General features: G+C 42.6%; 1 protein-coding gene across 1 annotated transcript in view; it reads left to right on the top strand.

Moving 5' to 3' along the window:
* ACTN2 (actinin alpha 2) overlaps positions 1–24360 on the top strand; it is a 266246-nt gene that overhangs the window by 153256 nt on the left and 88630 nt on the right. Inside the window, exons 11-12 of the mRNA XM_085611425.1 lie at positions 2036–2183; positions 14447–14597. Of these exons, the coding sequence (XP_085467551.1) occupies positions 2036–2183; positions 14447–14597 (299 nt within the window). The remainder of the gene's footprint in view (positions 1–2035; positions 2184–14446; positions 14598–24360) is intronic.

Here is a 24360-nt window from a genome sequence, read left to right as displayed (position 1 = left end):
TGAATCGTCTAGTGTGAGATAATAGGAGTTCTTGATGCCTTAGCAGTACCATGGTTTCTGAAAAACCATGGCTCTAAGATTTAAGGATTATGTGATACAAAAACACATAACAGGGAATAAGGGCAATGGTTTGCAGCCAATGGCACAAACTTGAGACCTAGGCGGTAAGAAAAATCGTAGGTTCTTTCTCTCATGCTGAATGGCGACCAATATAAGTTCCCTGGGGTATCAGACAGGTCAGGATGGTAGGAGCCCACTAACTATTGCAGTCCTGGAAAGATGTTCTCCACAGCTGTTCCACCTACTGATCATACTTGCTACTTCTAGAGTAATCCTGAGTACCTGGGCTGCACAGCCCTCATTATTCAGTAGTGTTAGGTCCTGGTGAGAACCTCCTCGTAGGCTTTAATCATCGACGGAGCAACACGGAGGTACATGGAAGCGAGGGACGATCCTGCCTACTTGATGTAAACCAGGCGCCCTCCCCTCCAGTGTGTGCTCGTGAAGCCTGAACATTACGCCAAAAGAAAATACCTAATTGGTTTGAGTTTCATTGGGGTCATTGCACCCTTGTTCGCAGATCTTAATATTTGTTATAGGTCTGGTACATCAGAATAATAGGCATCCAAACCACTTTATTAAAATTTATTTTAGTGTTAAAGGGATTATCTATTGGTCCTGATGAGTAAAGCAGTGGGGACTGCTTACGAAACATGTTGACCTAGTAGGTAGCCGCAAATTTGTGACATTTCCTACTTTCTTCCCCATTTTTAACGCTCCCAGCTAGAGAACAGAATAAAATTGTTTTTTCTACTAGCCAGGGTCCTTTTAATCATTCCTTCACATCTTACACATAATCCCAACACTCACATTCCTTCACCACACATAGCCTATTCATCATAACAACAGTGCTCCCACGTATTCGTAGGTAGTAGCACGCCCCGCCCCGTAGAGGGACGGGAAGACCCCCATGATGAAGCATGACACTATGGGATTCATAGTGTGTGAGGGGTATTTTAAACACACATAGTGCTTTCCATGACAGCTCATGGATCACTTTAATTCACCTAACTGATCATCACCTTTAATTATAAAAATTAAAAAAACTAGTATTTTCTAGTAGGGCAGAACCACTTTGTTTATTACGTAGCATACAGGAGGTAGGTTCTATCCCATTACCTCTTCACTCCCTCCTTTGATTATTTTCTTTAATCAGTTGAACCCTGATGGAGGCGTGCCTCACATGTACCCCCTTGCCAGTCAATCCTAAGCTGTATCATCCAACAGCACAAAATCATAGAGCATTGAGCACCTCCAGTGGACTGGCAAATTGTAGGAAGTGTCTTTGGCTAGCGAAAATAGTGTGACTCCTAAATGTAGCTGTTTAAACTGCACAGGTTTGGGTCAGATGTCAACATTTTTCAAGCATCCGAGTGAAATAATACAGTATCAAATGTCATTGGTTTATTCAGTCTCAATGTTCAGTGCTTTAAAAAAATGCATTGGCCTTGTATCTATGTCTCCCCTTCCTCACTCCAGCCCACTGAACTTTGGAAAGACTAAGGGCTTGGTTTAGAGGTGGGTGATATTGAGAAACCCTCTGTTTTCAGGAGGCAAATCAACTAGTAAAGTGGAGGAAGTTCCACCAATATATTCTCCCCCAGATCTTACACTTACCAGAAAGTAGAATATTTTTGATTACCACCCAATTCTAAACCGGGTGCAGGCGGTCTTCCTTTATCATGGATATGAACTGCTTTGAAGAATAATTTGACTCTAACAAATCATACCATTGTCCCCAAATAGGTGAGTATGTGCCGTGGCCTCAGTCTGTGCTTTCTTGCTTCATCATATTTTATTCCATTTGTTTTTAGAATAGATATGGTGCCTCACTATCTAATTAAGGGTATCAGGTTTTCAGATATGGCTGTCTTTAAAAAGATCCAATGACAGTACATTGTTGACCATCAACTTTTTCCAGTCCACCTCTTCATTTTTCTGTTGTCTCATGTTTGCCTCGATTCTCTTCTTGCAGGACATTGCAGGTGCCTGGCAGAGGCTTGAACAGGCTGAGAAAGGTTATGAAGAGTGGCTACTGAATGAGATAAGACGGCTTGAACGATTGGATCACTTAGCTGAGAAATTTAGGCAGAAGGCTTCAACGCATGAGTCATGGACATCTGGTAAGTTATCCATGTTGCATTTAAATCAAGGGGGATCCATTTCAACAAGTCTTTTTCTTAAGGGCATGCATCACCTGAAGTGCATGCACAAGTAATGAAATGCTATTTCTTTCTTTATGAAAGTGCGACAATAGTCACACCATTCAAGTAAGCATCAAGGTACTGCACAACTATATGACCTGATGTTTTACAAGCAAGAGTGGTCTTTTAAGGGAAGTAAAGCACAAGACCCTGCAAACAAAGGGTTCTGCAGATCCCCTTGAGCTAGAAACCCCTGTAATCTTTCTCTGGAAACCCCTGTAATTTTCCTCTGAAAGTGTATAGTCTAATATCAGAGCAACATCTGAGACCTCAAATCTGGTGTCAACCCTGAATGATGCAGGGAATATATTACAGACAGTTTGAAGTTTTAATAGACCTGCAAACTGACGAGCCCAAGATTGTGCCCAGCATTGTATAGTGCTGATATCATAAGTGGCACATCAGTGGAAGCCACTGCAGATCACAACAGACAAGGATAGTCCAAGTTAACAATGCAACATTAAACTCACTTTTCTGTACAAGTTGAAGGTCTCTTCACCAGCAGACGGCATACATGGAGGGGATATGAATAATCCATATTCAGAGATGGACAAATCCTCAAATCCTACTGACAACTGCAAAATATCTGGGCATGGTCACAACACTAATGGCTATGTGTGTCAAGGCAATGAGTACTACTATTTACGAAGCCTTACTTACACTGAGGGACCTTGTGGGGACTAGATTACATACCCTAGGGGGAGTGCATGACCACCTTCTTGAGGTAGTATTGACTACATACATTCTGTAGCCACAATATTGGCTAGCAAAATATTGTGAAGGTAAGTATACACAGGTAAGTATTGATTTACTGTTCCTCTTATCTGTACATCTAGATACCTTGAAGGTATTTATCCATAAAAATAATTGTTCTGGTTCAATTAATTGCTTTAAGTTAGGAAATGCAAAAATAGGTTAAAGGCTGCATTTAATATTGCAACCTCATTCTCCAGTACAGTGGGCATCTGCATTGGACATACGTCCCTTCTACCGAATTGGACTGTAAGAAGAGCATACCTGGATTTTGCTCAAGACTGGGTATATTCGTAGGTGACAATGAGCACACTAGAAGCCTGTTTTAAGCACGGTGAGGGACTTGTAAAACATTTTAGATCGACCTCTTGGCATTTACCAATTTTAAAATCACTATTGAACCTAACTTATTTTATTGACTGCACAGTTTAAGGTTGCAAAAGTTGGGGCTACAAATACCTGTTTAGGCTTACAACGGCTGACCTGCACTTGCACTTTCTTTTCCTGGGCTGCGTTCTCGGTCCGCCGTGGAAGTTTCCTACCGATTGAGCGGAGGGACGCAGCTCTTCCGACACAGGTTACACCCACTTCTGGCAGGGTGACACGCTAGTGGATTGTAAGCTCCACTACTTAAACAGCATGCTGTGCCGGACTTGCAGCGGACATGCGCAGTGGGTGCGCCAAAGGCAAGCCCATCTGTGCCTGTCCGCGCCTGTCCACGCCTGGTTCACGCTCAGCGCCAGAGACGCAGGCCGACATCTTGGCCATCTGACTGACCGCCTATTGTATACAAGCAGAGATTTGCAGATTTTAAACCATTCTCCGGTCACTATCTCTGGGAAATGCACATGTCTTAGCTTGGACAAACTGTCCATAAAAAAGCCGTTGAAATGTGCCATCTGCGGCTTTTTGTTGAATCATAGCCTAACTCCGCAAATATCACTTTAACTACGGGCCTCGCATGAAATTCACCACTAAGCCCAAGCTAATTCCTAGAGGAGCACTCATTAATACATGATCTCTGCCCAAACTTAAAGTGGACATTGCTGAGTTAATAGATGCCCAGGGCCTAGACATGTTCTTCATTACTGAAACCTGAGCCGATCAGGCATCAGGACCTGATTTCTGTATTGCTGGGCCTCCGTGCTACACAGTATTTAGACAATAATTGAAGCACAAAAAAGGGGGTGGTCTTGCTATAATTAACCATTTCCTTTCTTGACTGCGAAGCCTTATCTTTTAGTTTTAAAATAGCCAACCGTCTCTCATTCAAGGGACTGCTACTATACCGACCCCCCTGGGACTAAAAATATGTTCCTCGCTTTCCTTAATACCTGAAACCTGTGCCCTGGAGAACAACTTTGTCATATTAGGTTAAGCTAAATTTTCATCTTCATGCTGTCAGGGACTCAAACACTATCTACTTACTTGACACCATGACTTTGGCAGGTCTAAGCCAGATGGTCAAGGGCCCTACACATCAGGCCGGCCACATTTTGGACTGAACTTTTACCAACTATGACTCATTCAAGATTAAGGAGATTCTACCACTGATCTGGACTAATCATAGTGCCATTATCTTTGAGTTTGATAACTTATTTAAGGGCCAACCAAGCCTATCTAATCCGTCTGCGAAATCATACCGCAATTGGAAACAGGTAGACAATAACCAGCTCAATCCCCAGCTCTCACGCTTACAAACAAAACTAGCTAAAAATGCAGAAAATACCTCTATTCATTTCCATCAATGTCTCACATCGACTGCCAATAAGATAGCTCCCCTCAAAAAATCCTCGAGCAATAGGACAACTCCATCAGCCCCCTGGTTTTCGGACACCCTTAGATTAAAAAAACAGGAGTGTCGAAGACAGGAGAGATGTTGGAGAAGAAATTATGAGGAAAATGAACTTGTAAAGTACAAAATCCTATTAGCAAATTATAAAAAACTGATCCTGTCTGAAAAGGGCTCCTACTTCTCTAATCAAATTAAGGAGGCAGAAAACTCCTCCAATGAGCTCTTTCGGATGGTGACTAAATTGTCCACACCAGCCGAATGAAAGGGGAATGATCATTCTCAGGAATTCTGTAATTCACTAGCACAGCACTTCCAAAGCAAGGTGGAGTTAATCTTCACCACTTTTGATAACAGGGTAAAATTAGATACTTATAATACCATAAGTCCACAACACCAGAGTACCCCCACCTTCTTAGATTTCAGAGCAGTAACCGTGGATGAGATAACTACCCATATTTTAAAAGCAAAATCGGGCTCTCCCATGATCCTTCACCTCCTATGATATTTAAACAAGCTCCTGAGACCCTAGGCTCAAGTTTAACCTCCATTTTTAATTCAATGTTCTCAGAAGGTGTTTTCCCCTCTATCTGGAAGAGGGTCACGATTTTGACCCTTCTGAAAAAATCCAGCCTTGATGCACTTGACCATAGGCCTATTTTGCGTCTTCCATTTTCAGCTAAGTTGGTAGAAAGAGTTATGATTAACAAGCTCACATCATATTTACATGAAAATTACTTGCTAGATGAGTCCCAATTTGGATTCAGGGCAGAACATAGCACCGAAACAGCCCTAATAAAAGCCACAGATGAAATCAGAGCAGTACTGGACACAGGGGGTGCGGCAGCTCTGGTCCTGCTTGATCTGTCGGCGGCAATTGACACGGTAGACCATAAGATGCTCCTCAACCGTCTGAACTCACTAGGTATTTCTGAAAAGGCATTGGCACTGGTCTCCTCTTTTTTAGCTGATAGGATACAATCAGTTGCCCTGGGCGACTACACCTCTCCATCCTTCATGCTCCCATGCAGAGTTCCACAGGGTTCCTCTTTGAGTCCCATGCTTTTTAATATATATGTATCTGAACTGGCGGTACTAATAAGATCCTTTGAGATGGCACTGACATCCTACGCGGATGACACCCAAATTGTCGTATCCATCTGTAAAAACACCCAACCGCCTATGAAAAGATTTAGGGACTGCATGATAGCTGTCAATTCTGGATGAGCTCACACTGCCTGAAGTTGACCTCAGGGTAGACCGAGGTTATACTGTTCTGTAATTACTCCCCCTCCTGGTCCCAGATATGGTGGCCAGATGACCTGGAAACAGCTCTGATACCAGCTCTCAAAGCCAAAAATCTGGGTATAATGATAGATGAGAAACTGGAATTCGAAGCACATGTCAAGGCAGTTTCATCATCCAGTTTCTTTACACTCAAAACGATCAAGAAATTCTTACCTCTGATTTCAACAGAAAGCAGGAAAACTGTAGTTACATCCTTAGTCCTTTCCAAACTGGTTTATTGCAATGGGCTATGTCTCGGTATACCCATGAATCAACCTCATAGGCTTCAGATGATCCAAAATGCGGAGGCTAGGCTCCTTCTAGGGATTCCCAAATTTCAGTCATTGGGAAAACCCCTACAGAGTCTGCATTGGCTACCAGTCAAAAGTTGTATCAAGTTCAAGACCCTGTGCATTGCATATAAGGCACTTCACGGTACCGGTCCTCAGTTCTTGAAGAGGTCACTGCACTGGTACTCTCCAAATAGATGCCTTCGATTACAAGGAGCTAAATTGATACTCTCTCAGAGATTTTTCAAATGGGAAAGACATTAAGACCTGGTTGTTTGTAGAATAGTGCTTCTGCTCGCTTCTTGACTGCTTAGCGCCAAGCTTCAACTTCATAGACTTCAGATGATCCAAAACGCAGTGGCTAGGATCCTCCTAGGAATTCCCAAATTTCAGTCAGTGGGAAAACACCTACAGACTCTGCATTGGCTACAAGTCAAAAGTTGTATCAAGTTCAAGACCCTGTGCATTGCAAATAAAGCACTTCACGGTACCGGTCCTCACTTCCTGAAAAGGTCACTGCATTGGTACTCTCCAAATAGATGCCTTCGATTACAAGGGACAAAATTGATACTCTCTCGGGGATTTTTCAAATCAAAATGGGGCGGTAGAAGTTTTGGGGTGGGGGCTGCAAAGCTCTGGAATACCCTTCCTATAACCATCAGAAACCTTCCCTCCTTGACATCCTTCAGGAAAGCCATTAAGACTTGGTTGTTTGTTGAATAGTGCTTCTGCTCCCTTCTTGACTGCTTAGTGCCAAGACACCGTTGGTATTTGTGCGCTGTATAAATTTATAACAAAACATAACAAAGCACCTGCGTTCTTGGGTGTGATGTCAGCGCTTAAATGCAAGTGATGACCACTGCGCTTATTTTTGGGAACAGGACATGTTGTGTATTGTTAGACTTTGTAGAGAAAGGCAGCAAAGGGAGAAAGATATGAAAACAGCGAAAGATGTAAAAACAGGGATGAGATAAAAAGATAGGAAGTGTTTGGTGGTGGAACAAAGAGGCATGATCTTTAATCAAATCTAAGCAGCCTTGGTATAAGGCACCCCTGACATTTAGCAGCACCAACCACAGGGTCCTATACAACTTTGGCCTTTATTGTTTTTGCCCTTTGGGCATTTATTGTGTTTTTCTTTGTTTAAGAAAAATTAAGTACTGGAGATGACTGTGATGTCAGGTGAGCACAGTGGTGCGTTTCATTACACCTATCTACCTTCCCTCTCTGGTCTCTAACTTAGCCTTACCGATGTGTGGTAAAATTACTTATTGCCTTCCTTTTCTTTTTGTAGATGTAGAAATAAAATATTATTTTTACAGTGATACATTTACTGACTCTCTGGTGCTAGTTACGCACTCACGACATTTTAGTGAATTTGTCTATGATGTATGGACTCTTCTTCAGATCCTCCAGGACAGATCTAAAGTGACACTTATGTGAGAGAAGGAGCTATCTCTCCAGACTCGTACAAGGAAAACAGATACACTGTAATCACATATGCTCCAGTAACACACTGATTTAGGTAAGAGAGTCTCCAACATAGGTTCCTGAGCTTGGATCCATGCCATCTTTTAGGCTACTTCTGTCTAGACAACAAATTCAAATCAAATAAATTCATTTAGTAATTATTAAAATGAAGTCATCATTGTTATAGATTCTCAAATAATTCATAGGTTGGTATTTCAAGATGAACTTAAATACCACATTAGTAGGAATTACAAATAAAACAGGGAAAATGCAGCAAGTCTGTTTTTCATCTAATTTAATAAAGATGGATGTAAAGGACATTTAATTTCAGCAAGCAAGGTAAGGTGTCAGTTCAGAAAACCTAAATGAAGGGTTCTGATGGGAGAACAAGGATGCTCAAGCATGAAGCTTTAGCTTCTGTCGCAAGCTCTCAGCACATGGTATAGGGTCTCTGAAGAAAAGGGCTCTCTGAAAAGAAGGGTCTCTCTCTAGGAAGGTGCTCTGACTCTGTGGTTAATTTGTAAAAAGAAATAGGGGCTGGGGGTTTCATCAGGAGGCAGCTTGCACCAGCCCACATACATATATATATATATGCATACACAGACACACACACACACACACATATATATGTTCAAAGGGTCCGTCATTATTTAAGTTACAGAAATGTTAAGAAAGATGTTTCGTAACCCACTGGGGGGCAAAACGTTATCTTCACAACCTTCTCATTTACACTGACACCCTCCGGACTCCTATGCAGAAAATACACACGCAAAAATTCTACAACTTCATCCACAGCATCTGCAGTGTATGCATCACTCCCTGCCAGCAAAACTAAAAGCAACTGCCATAAACAGCACATTTACCTTGTTATTGGTGTAGAAAAGGGTAAATTTGCGAACATAAAGGAGATTTTAGCTCCGCTCACCCGTCTACCTAAAGTATTCATATCAGTGGTGACTGGTGACATTTGAAACTGGTGAGGCATAAAATTATTGTCATACTACACTATGGTGTGCGAGCGTAGCGAGCGAGCCTGACCAACTCAAGGGGGCTTCTGGGGGTTTTCCCCCCGAGAATGTTTTTAAAAAAGAGTGGACAAATGGTGCATTTTCCAGAAAACTTGAGGAAGCAGGAAGTTTAATAAAGCAGGAGGTACAGCCTGATGTAGAGGCCTCCAGCACCCGCTGCCTGGGAAGGAGCTCTGCGCGAAATCTACATATTTGCGATAATAGGCCCCCGGTTATTACATTACGTTACAGAAGGTCAGATTATTTTTTTTAGGTGCTGCGAGATTAACTGCTTCACCAGAATCACAGGGTGTTGGGTCGACTGCGAGGCTCGAACCTAGCTCCTCTATTCCAAAGTCTTAATAACCGCTGTCACAGACCCAGGCTTCTCCTGTGCAGACCCTGCCCCGGTCTCATTATTGCACACTTTTGGGCTATCCTTCATCGGTGTCCAGGTCACATGCAAAGCTATTAGTCGCATCCGGGGGAAGGAAACCACAGCTTCCTCAGGGGTCACTGTAGTACAAAAAGAGCATTTCAGATTTTTAATTCATACAATTTCAACAACTTTAGTTTCCAAAAAATCTTATTGTCAAGTGAAACGAAAAAGACAAACAATAAAAAGAAGCGATGATGAATAAAATAAAATAAAATAAACACCCACACTTAAACCCTGTTTAGCGATCTCTTCCCCCTCGATTCCTTTCACAAAAATACCAGCATGCTTGAGGAAAACAGTAAACTAAAATGTGAAAAACTAAAGTGTGAAAAATGTGAAAAACATGTTTACTAACTATACCTGCAAGAATTAAACCTTTGTGTACAGAACGTGCTATACAGACAAGACACTCTATCAATCTGTTGTGAATCTAACCTGCATTCCTCCCGTGAGTATAATCATCGTGTTCCAAATGCTTTGGGCCGTGCGGACGGCTCCAAACTGAATGTCGCGATTCCAACGTGGAAGGCCTTCAACGCCCAGGAAACCCAGTATCCGCGGGAGCGAAGAGAGTGCCTCAACACTCCTGAAAGATATAGACTCCCTGATATGATACACACTCAAAAGGTTGACTAATACCCCTCAGGAGAGGAGAGACCAGAAGAGAACCACCAGGAAGGCAGGCAGGGCAGTAGTTCAAAGGACGGGATGTGTCTGCAAAGAGGGAACAAAAAAGACACATAAGGGCATAAAGAGCAGAAAAAACACTTGAGGTAGGATCTACTCGTGTTATGTATATCTTACCGAACTCACAGCCAATGACGATTATTAAGGACCATCACAGCAGAGTCATTTCAGGAATAATACTTCAATCATGGTTCCCACCGTGAACCGTGGAGTCAGCGAGGAGTTCTGTGCAACTTACTGGGTTCACCCAATATTATGATGATAGTCCCTACAGAAGAGGTTTGTATGCAACTCGTAGACTTATTTAAGGACAGTGTTTAGCGAGTTTTCATGCCTCTTGATCTCTCCTTGGTAAAAGAACATTGAACAAAAACAAGGAAGAACCAAAGGAACAGGGCAATGCCTTGTATGAGCTGCAGCTTTACGAGTGCATGTTCAGAGCAGCTCAAGTCGAGTCAGGTTACAGTCCACCCTTAATATCCACAACCAGCCTGTAAGTCCCGCACTTGTTTTTGCAGCGCCGATAGCAAGCAGCAAATTATATAGTTTCATCCGAGTACGTGATACTTCGCTCTCACAGTTTTAAACACGGCTTACATAGTTCATATTCAAGGAAACGTGTAAGCGCGTTAAATCCAACCACGCGTTTACACGAAAAAGAAAAAAAAAAAAACAGTGGTTGCTGTTTAAATATCAAAAAGTACTTGTGAGGATTTCTGCGTCTTACTTCATAATGAACTGCGGAGGCAACGCATTTCCAGCACAACAGAGTTCAGGAAATCACCAGTGAGGGACCAGCAGGATAAGCGGCAACAGCTGCGGACGAATTCGTGGAAGGAAATGAATTCAGTCGAGGTAACGGATTCCAAGGTTAGCGAACTAGGGGCGTGGTTCTGCAGAGAAAGAAAGCAAGCACTCGAGACCAGGTCAGGGCTGGCTTTATACCATGGAGCAGTCAGCTGACCAGTAGTCACCGCAAGATGGGAAAGCATACAGGGTGGTACCCATTACACTGCATTGTGGGAGTGGTAGTGTCTAGCGTTTTAGGGGATAGAGAAAGGGTGCAGGAAGCCTGAAGGTTAACACTGAACCTCCTCATACAGGTTTAACTAATCCCCTTACTTTGAAACATGCAATATAATTGCCCACCATTACGTGCTCACAGCCAACATGCAAAGGTGAAGATAAAAGAAAGGCCTCAATAGTATACAATATCAACAACAGATAATCAACAAATGCATAATTGCCACAACATGGAAACAATCCACCAATACCATAATGTGCATCATAAATAAATCTAGATTTAACCAGCTTTTAAACCATTTCTAATAAGTCCTTCTATAGTTAATCTCTTTCTTTTATCAGATTAATTCAACTAATCATGTGCAAACTGGTCAAATGCTCACTACATGTAATCGAGATTTTGATGAATGCTCCCAGGCAAGGTTTCAGGGTGCTACCCTGGTGCGTGCCCCATCCCAGGCATGTAAATGTAAATGTAAAGCAGCTGATGCCCATCTGTGCAACAGTCCCAACAGTTACAGTCACTTTTCAAGTAATATTACCAATATCAATCGCATTACAGTTAGCAATAGCAACTACAGTAGCGGTATGAAGACCGCACAGCGACTTAGATGTGTTAAATACCCTTTACTGCTGCTTGATGTTTATAAACAAGGGAAGGAACGTGCAGGCAACAACCACCAGCAGCGAGCCTGACGAGGTGTGGCGGGGAGCAGAAGCCTGACAGGGGGCCCCAGGCTAAAGAGCGGATCACCTCCTACAGGCGTAGTCAGCGCGACATGCTCACCTCTTCGCAACGCTTGTTCTCTACGACACAACTTCGTGGAGCCGAGGTCTCGCGCTGATTAGTAAACTACCAGGTAACTCACCCTCTTGTCAGCCTGCCTGGCAGCTCAGCCACAGCCGTCCACTGGCCCTCGGTTTAGGGGTTTTGTTAAATTTGTTTTGGTTCTTGTCAGAAGCGTATTGTTCAGCTAGCGCGAGCTTCCCTCGTTGGGAGACTGCGAAAGGCCACGCTGGCGCAGTGTGGCAACCCCTCTCAGCCAATAGAGACACTGCTCCAGCAGCGCCGGGATTGGCTTAGCAGGGATACTCTACGCCCATTAGGAGACCGAGGGCTGCGGCGTTGATCAACACTCCCTCTCCTAATGCGCAGCCACCAGCCAGAGCAAACACTAGTGCGCATGACTTGGCTGGTCGGAAAAATTCTCCGACCCAAACCCAACATGCGCATTTGTGCTTCTGCCTGCTGTGCGCTCCGCCCCACCCCCTGGCCTGCTACATGTCAGTCAGCATGACGCTGGAGTCGAACCTGCTGGCTGCCCCGCCCACCCCTTCAGACAGAGCCACTGAGGGAGCTGAGCCTGTCTGCTAATTGCTAAATGACTGCCTCAGGAGTTTGCCCGGGCGGGCCAGACATTTCTTGTGAGTCAACGCCCCAGCGCCCTAATTGACGCACCGCCACTGATTCATACATTGACCCAGACTAGTGTGTTTGAATTTTAATTCTGATTTGCGGCTGAATATACAAAAAGACTGGTTTCAGGGGAACATGCCCGAAGAGTTTTCTAATGAAACAGAGCATAACTGTGCTCTCTTTTCAAAATGTCTAAATGAAACATTTGAGCACTGTAGCGCTATGTGAAGAAGGTGTCCACGTCAAAGAAATGAAAGTAGATGAATCTAAAACATTGAACAACCAAAGGAAACGCAACGGCTTGCAATAGAAGACATTCAAAGCATCTAAAAAATTGTACACAACTAGAAATATTGTGACACTCTGAAACATTGTGAAACAAGGGAAGTTGCCAGTGCTTAATTCCTGCAGCAGGAAAGGCTGTCCAACAAAATGTAAATTGTTTGGTAAAAACCACACATGCTGACAGGTCTTGCTAATTTCAAGCAATATAGACCACCCATTACAATGACTGCCATTGATTGGAGGATGCTACTTCTTGAAACCATGAAAGTGGGGAGAGGATGTGGCGTACTGGCCAGACCTGCCGACTTTGGAGCTGGGGAACCAGGTTTGAGTCTGGCGTTGGCTCAAAATCCTGTGATTCTGTGCAAATCACTTAATCTCTACATGCCTACCATAAATCAATGTGCCCCTAACTGGTGCTCATGAAAAGCGCCGGTGTTGATGATTAAGTGCCAGTCCTGAGCACCGGAAACCACAGACTCAAATTAAGTATTGCTCTGATTGATCTAAGGAACACACACTAATATAATTCAATTAAAACATTAATGGCAACCTTATTCCCATTCCTGGTCCTATGAACCAGCCATTCTTCCCCAAATTCTGGGAGCAGGTAAACTCCCCAGTTTATCACGTCTTCACAATAAGCTATTCACTATCTACTTGGGTTGTTACTTTTGAACAGATCTTGTAGTTCAGAAAGTTCTTCCCACCATCTCCTATCCTCTTGCAAGAACCTCACTATCAGTTGTCTAATACATAACTAATGTCTATTCACTAGCTAACAGAAGGCTTCTGGAAAATGTCAGCAATTGAAGTGGAAAGAGAAAAACATCGTGAAAACAGGCCTTTAAGTCCAAACATGTAAAATCAACTTTTAAAATGGCATCAGCAGTTAAGCTAACTTATGTCAGTACAATATGTTACTTCATGTGTGTGCTTAAAATGCCAAATTATGATTACCTACAACAAATAAATTTATTATGCATGTGTTATTGAGCATTGAAATTAGCACTTTTCAGTTGAATGTGAAATGACGAAATTCACTCTGTAAAGTGTGAGTCTTGTGATAGGAAAACTGAGACTCTCTCATTGCCTTTCAGCTGGTTTCTAGGTGACTGTGCCCTTCCTTCAATCACCCAAAGGGGACTATAAACACCCATTTACCCCTCGAATTACAAAATCAGATGATCTGACTTCATAAGTGTATACATTCCTTGACTGCTGGCCGTAGTGATAGACATACTACACCACGGCCCAGGATTACAAAGAGTTTGCGTCTGGTTTGTATTACTTTTTTAACACAACCTGACACAATATCTTTTGATGGGATTTACAAACCCAAAGTAACGCAATACAGCACAATGCAGCTTGTGTTATTTTGCATCATGGTGCGTTCCAAGCATGGTGTATGTGTGTTCCCATGCAACCACCCATGGGTTTGATGCAAATCCTTAGCCAGAAAGATTTATAGACAGGGATGTGTGCCAATAAATCCTGTGCTTCTCTGAGGCAGGACCCCTTTCTGCACAAAACCTATGCAGAGTACAACACAGACACCCTTGCACTATGATGCAATGGTGCCCGCTTTAAAGCATGGCAGTGCAAGTACTTTATGAATATGTCCCTGCATTTTCAAAACTTTGCAAGATTTTGGGCTAAACATACAGATATGCATTGATCTCTCATGTGTTGTGCGCCATAAGGTGAATTACTGCTGTTTCATTTTCTGCAGGCAAGGAGCAGATGTTACTGCAGAAAGACTATGAATCATCATCTCTGTATCAAGTGCGGGCCTTGATGAGGAAGCACGAAGCATTTGAGAGCGACTTGGCGGCCCGACAGGACAGAGTGGAACAAATTGCTGCCATTGCCCAGGAGCTGAAGTAGGTTCCATTTACAGTTGCACAGCTGCTGACATTTAGCCGATACACGCTTCCCAGTGATTCCGATAGTGCCACAGGTACTGCGTGAAGATTCCAGAGAGAGCACGTTGCCCCAGCCTTCAGGACGAAATGCTTTCATTTGGGATCTAAATTTAGGCCTGCTTCAAACCCACATCTGTTGAGTTTCAGCAGTTTGGTTTTAACACATTACCATCTCTCTTAATTTTACTGTTTTCAGAAATTGGGCCGAATTTATAATTTGGCCGACGGTTTAAGTACTGTCGCCATGTCGAAGTACTTTACTCTTGCCATGGCGAAGGTACTCTGCCTGCCACATTAGAGATGTTCGCTGATTCAGTGGACAACGCTTGCTCTGGCAGGAACCGCTGTAATAGAGGTTCCTGTAAATTAATTGAAAGTTTGACGGATGTCTCCGTCAACATGACAGAGCCGTACGTCAAACTTTCTTTTTTTTTTCTTTTCAAAAACAAAATTTCAAAGTAGTATTTTGTTTTAGAAAATAAAATAAAGCAATGACCCCCTTCACCAGGGGAGTTTTCTACCATGGTTTGTGAGTCATTTTGCAGTTTTCCCTACCCCTTACCGCCAAGTTTTACCTGGCAGTGACAGACAGTTAAAACTTGCAATTTGTCCGCCCACTCCAAATAGGGCGGGCGGGCAAAACCTCACATGGCCATTACTCTGTTGGGCTGTTTGAGGTGTATGCCAGCAGCTGAGACAAATCTTTCTCCTTTATCAACATATTGCAGGTCCAACCAGAGTACTTCTTCCAAAACCTCTAAATGGGCCCGTAGTCTGGAGGGAGTAAATGGATAGGGATCACGTCTTTGGTGAGTCAAATATAGAGCTATTTACATCCTCGAAGACGGGACTCCGAGGATGTAAATAATATCACCAATTTTTAGGCAAATGGGACAGGAATGGTCAGGGCAGTATATATTTTTACGGCAAACATGTCTACTTCGTGAAGAGGACAACTCTCAATAAACCCAAGATCGAACAGAGAACACAATATTCTTTCACATGCACATCTTATTTCAAGTTCTTCTTTGAAAGCAGCACTGATGCAATAACTTTTCCAAGCTAAAAAAGAAATCTATTCCTCTGATTATTGAAAGACCGTTTTTTGACAGGAGGTGGTTGACAAGCAGCTTGTGCTCTGAATTTTGTAACCCAACTCTGAAATAAGGAATCCACAGTGCTCAAATGAGGGGCAACTAGACTAACCCAGCAAAAGGTGAGTCTCTTCAATGTGGACCATGGTTGAACAACTACTTGACTTCTCTGAAACTAATACAACATCTTTAACTTCATGCCTGAGGGACATCTGCCTTGGCCCTTGAATCTAGTGATCACTGCACTTCTGTAATGACCCCAGACATTTTCTTTGTTTATTTTGTTTCCAAACTATTTTATAGGTTATAGTCTCTTTTTCTAAATAAAGCTAAAAATGGTTTTGAGAAATGGGGAATTAAACCTCCATTGCTATGAATGCCAGAAGGCAGAATAACAGTGTGTTGCAGTTAGTATAAAACACCAGCAGCAGGAACATCACCACACCCTCTAAGACACAGATTTCGAAGATCTAACAAAGCTCTAAGCTTTGAGAAGAGATTTCTTTATTTCCCAGATTCCTTTGCAGTCTTATTTCTTTCAGTCCTTAGTGGAACGTTAGATACCTTTAAACATTCTGCCGGTGTAATAGGCATTGCAAAAAGAACACAAAACTAGGATAGCAAGAATGTAGTTTGTTTTGAGGCAGGTTCAGGTCTCTAAGCCCTGACACTGACTATCAGTCATACATACAATTGTTACCATTAAACCATAACAGCTCATCAGTCATTGCCAAAAGATGGCTAAAACCTGACTCCAAATGGTACTCCAAGGCAGCACTCCTTGTTTCCATACATCATTACCCCCCCCATTGGTCCCTCTCGCCCCAGTCAACATCATGTGAGGCGGTGCCGTCCACCGCAGGTCTGTACCCTGCTAAGAAATCTTATCTCTATGTTCATCGCCTTCATAGACTTAAGAACCCTCGCCAGTTCTGTATTTTTTCTTGTCTTCAACAGGTAATCCTATGTACTTTTTTAGGTTTTGAAACTGACTTTTTTTATTACTTGTTCCTTGTTGGTGCTCACAGCAGGTGTTCTGCACTGCTATGGGCCCTCTACACATCTTGTGCTTGGCCGATCAGTGTGCCGCAGTGGGACGCTTCAGGACTGCCTAGGGTTTTTGTTTTTTTATTCGTGAGTGTCTGCAACATGTAGGGAAGGCTGCAGGCTGGTTATTTCAGCAACCTAGTCTCATGTGTCATGTGATTTGATTTCGGTGCAAACAGTATGACTAGGAAGCTGAGCTCAGTTTCTTGAGCCTCTTAGAGCAATGGGGTCGGTTTGCTCCGGGAAGAGAGATGAGAAGCGCCACGATATAGAGACAATTGAGGAGGAGGATGCACTCCAGATTTCAAAAGCAGACTACAGAAAATGGTTAGCAAGCAGTGGATGAAGCTGTGAATGATCCCCAGTTAAAGTGACAAAGGTCCTGATTTAAATCTTGGCAGTTCTCCCACCGTCACTCCAGAGCAGCGATTTCCAACACTCCATTGAGTTGACAGTGTCCCACCCGCCGTATGTAAATGTGTGCTGGCTCTGCTGCCATCAGGCTGGTGGTTTTCTGCCAAGCCTATTTAGATGTCCCCGTTGTGCTGGCGGAGTCCTAGCGGCGGTTTGCTGATGGAGTGAGTCTCTAGTGGAGTGGAGAGTGGTTAGTACAACTTATTTTCATGTCAATACACATATATGTTGTGTTTGCCTCAAAAAAATATGCGGTAACATATTATGCCCCTTTTTGTTACATATTGCATGCCACACAAACAACATACACAAACTATTGAATGCACACATACAAGCACCACAAAAACAATATTGTTTTTAAGTGTCAATACAGGTCTGTTAATTTTACCTTGATAAATTGAAAAATGAACACTAATGCATTACACATAACAAAACGTTGTATCTAAGAGCAATGCAAAAATACATAAGGCTACAGCAATTGTCAACAACACGATTCATAGTAAGACAATTGCAAAGGTTGCCTACCTTAGATCCCGGCGACAACTGAGTCGTTCGGCATCGTGGTAGAGTCAGAGCAGCAAAGAAGGGACCTGTACAATGGGGTTCAAGATGGAAACAGAAGTGGAAAATAGTAAAAAAGGTAAGTTCTTACCTCATTTCCTTCAATTCCCCCAACTAAAAGTAGGAGGTATTCCCGCCACAGTTGCCTCGACAGAAAGCCAAATCATGAATAGATCGGCGGTTATCTTGGCTGGACTCACGCCGACAGCCGATTCTGCCTATATCGCCATAGACGTCGCTGAGAACTCCTGGCGGAGTTGGCGGTACTCTGGCAGTCTTTCGTCTATGGACCCACCAACATCTACATCGAGCAGGCAGACCGACAAGTAGGCGGGTGGTGAATCTGTTGAAAAAGTGACAGTGGGACCATTACCGGAAAAATCTAAATTAGGCTTAAAGATTGGATAATGATGATAATCTTGACACCACGCCAAAGAGAAAATATATACAGGGAAGGCCCTGACTAACATGCTATATCATATCAGGGACGTGCTGGGGTTTGAGAAAAAACTCAAGAAGAGGAAAGCTTTTATGCCCAGAAAAGTGGATCCGTAGTGGAGGACCTACCTTTTTGTGATATTTTTCAAGCTATTGTCCTAAAAGAGTGGAAAGATGTGGACAAACAGAATAGCCCTCAATTCTTGAATAAAATATATTTATTGGAGGGTTTTGAGGAGAAATTCCCTTAGATTCTTAAGATCAATTTGATTCTTTCCTCCATGGCTTCTTCCTCATTAATGTCTTCTGAAAAGCTTGAGTCTTTCTGGAAATGTTTTTATGCTGCTTCTAATTTTGGGGTCCAGGCTTGTTTTTATGCAGCCTATGTATCTCAGGCCTTACTCAAGAATTTTCAAAGACTGTTTAATTGTCTCCAAGAAAATGCGAATCCTACTGCAATTCTATCTCAGATGGTAGTGCTGTCACAGTTCTTCTAGGGTGTTACTTTTGATCATTTATGGACCTCGGCATCACCGACAAAGGCTGCCATTTCAGGGAAATGTACACTTTGGATGAAACCCTGGGAATTGAAATCCTCCCAGAGATTATTGGTACCAAAACATCAGTTTCCTGGATCTAAATTTTTGGGAGAAGAGCTCAACGACATGGTGGTAAAATCCACAGAGGAAAAGAAGATTTTAAAACGTTTTAAGCTCTATCAAGAGAAAAAGTTTTTTCTACAAAAAGCACTTCCAGCCTCATCAAGAGACAGAGGGATTTTACTCAACCCTTTTTCTAGTCCTGACGCAACCCTTTTTCTAGTTCTGAAACCAGATGAGTTGTATCGGCTGAGTCTCACTCTTAAACCATTGAACAAATGGGTTCTTTTCAAACACTTCCGATTTGTCTCCTTGCTGACTTTAATTCCGTTGGTGCAGCCGGTCGATTATCTGGCAACGCTGGATTTGGAAGATGAATACTTCTATGTGCCCATTCACCCTACCAACCAAACATTCCTCTGGGTTTGTGTGCATGGAAGACATTTCCAATTTAAGGCACTGCCTTTCGGACAGTCGACTGCTTTGAGGACCTTCACAAAGGTATTAGCTCACGTGTTCGTCTTCTCTTTCTAAGACTCTAGAGGCAGTCCTGGCTTCAACTGAGCTACTCTGTACCATATGTTTAAAGTTGAATTTCCAAACATGACACTTAACACCAGTCTAGATAATCCAATTTATAGGGCTATGTTCGATACCCAGAAAGCATCAGTGTTTTTCTCTCCAGAAAGTCTTGTGTAACTATAGAGCAGTCTTCCAACACTAGTATCCAAAATCTCTGCATCATCCAGATCTTGGTTGTGAGTTTAGGGCCTGATGGCCTCAACAACCACAGTGGTTCCATGGTCTCGGTTCCACCTGTAACCTTTAGTGAATCACCTCCTGAGCCATTGGGATCCTGCATCGACAGATTACGAGGCAGAGGCTTCGGTGGTGCAGGTGAATCTCAGTTGGTGGTTTCACACTCTGAATTTGGAGAGCAGAATCCCCTTTCAGATACCTCTTCCATCTGTTGACGACAGATGCCAGTTTGTGGTGATGGGGGGCAACCCTTTTGGACTGGGAGTGCTAAGGAAAATGGTCCAAGGAAGACAGATGTCGCTCCTCCAACTGGAGAGAACTGTCTGCAGTCTTGAAAGTAGTTGAGTTTTTTTTTATCACTGCTGGAGGGGAAATGCCTCTTAGTCCAGACAGAGAATCCGGTAGCTCGATCCTACTTGAATCAACAAGGGAGAAGGAAGTGTCCTCATCTGAACTCAGTTAGCGAGTGACAATTTTCAGGCGAACAGTGTAAGTCATCCTGTTTCATCTGGCAATTCCCCAGTTCAACCACATATACAATCTCTTTGGGTGTCCTTCGAATGACCTGCTTGTATCAATCCTCCCAGTGTATTGCACAGACATCAATTGTCCACAGGCCAGAGCAGTGGATGCCATGCTGATTCATTGGCCCCAGGGTCTTCTATAGACCTTACCCAGATTCCGTTACTCCTGAGGCTTCCTCAGAAGATTCAGTGGGAGGGAGATTGGTGATCCTGGTGGTACCTTTGTGGCCCAGATGCCCTTGGTTTTCTCTCCTAATGACTCTATCCAAGGGTTGGTTTTTCAAGTTTTCAACAGTACTGTCTCCCTTGAAGTTTACTGAGGTGCCTCCAAATCAGATCCACCACCTCAGCCTAACTGCCTGGAACTTGAAAAGTAACTTGGGCTATTCTTCCCAGGTGGCGGAGGAGAATCATTATTTACAAACAATTCTACCAGAGCTTCCTATAGGAAGCATTGAAGTTCTTTTGTTCATTGGTGTTCTACTATATCCCTTGATCCTGTCTCTCTCGATCCTTTCCAAATTTCGGATTTCTTGAGAGAAGGCTTTCTGAAGGAACTGTCTCCTTCGACTCTCTACTCAGTAGGCTGCCTTTAAATAGTGTAGAGGTGTTGGGGTATGCTGGAGCGACAATCAATTGAAATATTTTGGTTTATCATCTCATGCATTGAGTTGATCCTCACTCCGTTTTTTAGGTCTCGCCTGGCGTTAGCAGCGCATCGCTGCTTTCGCCATGCGAGGGCCTTTTGTAATCGATTCAGCCAAAGCTGAATATGCACGCGTACCGATGGACAGAGAGGTGCACGCGCGCACGCCGATGTGGACAGGCCGACTCCATTTTGTTTAAATTCCGGCCCAGAGTTTACACTTAACTTATGATGTGTGGCCCTCTAGTGGACTCATGACAATCTTCAGGGCATGCAGCAGCACCTGACTTAATCAACAACATTTTCAATGCTTGTCTTCGCCCTGTTTCTTCCTTCTCGTCTGTCTCCCTGTTCTCGTTATATGCCTCTTTCTCATATCCTTTGCCTCCCAATCTTCCTATCTACTCTCCCTTTCAACAGCTGTCAATGTCTTCCTTCTTTCCTTGCCCTTTCGTGTCCGGGTCTCCTCCCTTTCTCTACTCTTGCTTGTCCAGCGTCGGCGCAGCTTTCCCTCTCGCTTGGACTCTTTCTTCCGTGGTCTCCTGTCCCCCCCCTTCGAGATCTCAGCGTTCCCAAGTCTCTGTCTCCCTCTCTCAATAACAACTCCATGCTTGTTATAAAAGTTAACATAGAGGAACACATGAATAATTCAGGATGTTCAGCGGCCAATCTCCATATCTGGCTTCAGCTTAGAACTTTACAGCTGGTGCACGGCGGGTTTTAGTACAACTTAAAACAATTCATCGTCTAGTTCAGCTGTTTTGCATTTGTTGATAATTTACAGATTGTTGTCATATATTTTTTATAAACCTGGTATTACAAATTCTGTCGATACCCTTTGCAGATGCCAAAATATTTGGCCAGATGGCTAGCACACTTTGTTGTACAATCAAGAGAACCCGTGTACCGAGAACCCGAACATTTCGCCTTGAAGTAACCTTCTTTAAAGATTAAGCTAGCGAAGCTGGAAGTAATGGCTAAAGCTGTTTCACCTGACAGCAGCGTGTAAAGTGAAAACAAACGATCTCCTGGAACTCGGCGACCCTCCAGTTTTGTAAGACAGTAGTAGACAGACACAGACACACACACACACACCTCCTTACACACACCCTTCCGCAAACCCACACCCCTCCTCACACACACACCTCCAAACACCTCCTCACACACAACTCCACACACTTCACACAGACAACTCTCTCTCACACACACACACCCCACTCCACATATCGCACACACACAGCTCTCTCTCTTTCTCTCTCTCTATATCACACACATCCTCCCCCTCCTTCCACATATCTCACACCCATACCTTACGCTCCCTTTTTTATCTGGAAAATAAAAATATATTATCACACAACTGATTTTGGCAGCATTTATCAAGAAGTGGGCTTGGGACACAAGATAGTGACAAAACAAAATATTGCATCTGTGGATTTTAGTATTTCTGTATAAGAGGCTGCCACAATTTTGCTCAATATCTTATTAGACACAATTGAGTATTTTTCTGTGGCTTCTGTACCACTGTCTTGGAGGTTTATACTGAGATTCATGTGCTTGAAACCACTTCCTCCGCCATTGTTTGAGTATCACACTCTCCAGAAACAAAGGAGGCCATCTTTGGATGAAACAATTTTGTTGTGTATTAGAGGAACCTACCTTTTCTGTTTATTATACTCGTTGCTCTAGGACAGGGGTCTCCAACCTTTTCTGTAGTGAGAGCTACTTGTGTTCAATGAAAATCCTCCTGAGCTACTTATATTAAATGTAGTAGTAACCACATCAGACAAGATTACTGGCCACCATATGCAAGATTACTAGCAGTGATGATATTCGTGCTTTAGGCATGGTTGTCTGCAGCAATGTAAACAAGCATTAAAAATGCAACAGGTCTCGCCTTTGGTTAAGTTAAAGCCATTTGCTTTGCTAATGGTATTGTATAGCAAAGCAAATGGCTTTAACTTAATAAAAGGCGAGACCTATTGCATTTTTAAAGCTTGTCCTTTTATTCTCTCTTGAATGGAGGTACTTCTTTCATCTTCCTCCACCCCAAGAACATGTGTGATGGATCTTGGCTAACGTTTATAAGAATCAGGAGCTAGTCTTCATTAAATCATAATCACAATGATTAATACCAAGTTTAGTCAATAAGGAGAGTTTTAATTAATTTGAAGGGTTTTACTTTCATCAACGTTTAGTAAAATCTCTTTGGTTTTATGCGATAAGTTCAAAGTCTCAATCAATTAACTGAATTGATTATAAAAATTTGATTAGATCAAGTCATTTTCATAAAATAAAGCATCAAGCGAGTTCCATAAAGAAATTAATCCCTATTTCTACGATTGGGGCTAAAATGGTGTTAGTCAAAACCCATAAAGAGTTCAAGTTCAAGAGGAAGAGTGAGATAGAGCATTAAGCCCAAATTCAATCAATCAATAACAGCAGAACTTCCCATTAAAAGACGTTTATAATACTCAAGAGTCTCGACCAAATAAACAAAATAATCATACGGTAGCAGTAGCACACCGCAATTAGCAATAAGTTTCAAAAAGTTTATAAATCAGTTTTCTGCATTCAGCATGAAGCCTTCAGTATTAAGCCTCGGTAGCAGGTATGGAAGAGGGGAAAAGGTGCCTGGAAAGGTATCTGGAAAAAGGCATTATCCTACTCTAAGAACACGCACTAATATGAACAGTTGAAAATAAATTTTGCCGGCCATTTACGTCGTCTTTTCCTCTCATCTAATCAGCTTTCAGGATTCTTCTGAGAACAGGCACGTATTGAACAATGAACTACAGGCTGTTATAATGAAGTGTGAAACAAAATGTGCAATTGGGACTATGTACAAAGCCTTTCAATTAAGACCTTCTTGGGTGCCACATGTATTGCCCTCATGAGATCCTTTTTAAGCTTTAAGGCATCAGCAGAATTAGAAATCTACATGCTCCACCTCCTGCAGAAAAAGTCTGCATTTCTCTGTATAGAAATGCATTGCCTCACACTTCAGTACAACACAGAACTAATTTGTGCTTCCCTTTGGTAGCTCCATAAATAAATAATGTCGTCCTAGATAAACAAAATTTATGCTGGCCTTAAAAAATCCTGTTCATCAATCGTTGAAAAACATAAACCTTTGAGGCCAAACCAAATTAAGCTTTATGAACCGCAAAATCCTGTTTGTGGTGATAAACAAAGATAATTATTTTCACTTTGTTTGAAGTCTGGGGCTATGCTTGCTTTAAATCCAAGTTCTATAAGAATTGTGTGCATTCACTTAAGGAGATCATTGGGTTATCTTAGGGAGAGGAGAACTATTCAAAACCACTATCTGATCACGATTTCCACACAAAATTGTAAGTAACCATCTACTTCTTCATGATAAATATTGAAGAACGCTATTAGTAAGGTTCCTCAGACTCAATAACTTCTTCTGCCACCATGTCCTCCAATTTTTTTTTTGATAAACATCTTCTTATAGATTTCATTACCTGTAAAACAAGTCGCATAGTAACCAATACAGAGACCCCAATGGGAGTAAACAGCATTACATGTATGAACATGACAGTACGAAGAGCCCCATACAAAAATATAATCACATTCCTTATGGGAGCATTGCTAAATCAAGTCCATAGTCTCCCCCTC

The sequence above is a fragment of the Triturus cristatus genome, chromosome 6 (genome assembly GCF_964204655.1).
Source record: "Triturus cristatus chromosome 6, aTriCri1.1, whole genome shotgun sequence".
Taxonomy (NCBI): Eukaryota; Metazoa; Chordata; class Amphibia; order Caudata; family Salamandridae; genus Triturus; species Triturus cristatus.
Note: the sequence above shows the minus strand (reverse complement) of the source record. Positions and strands in the feature narration are given on the sequence as shown.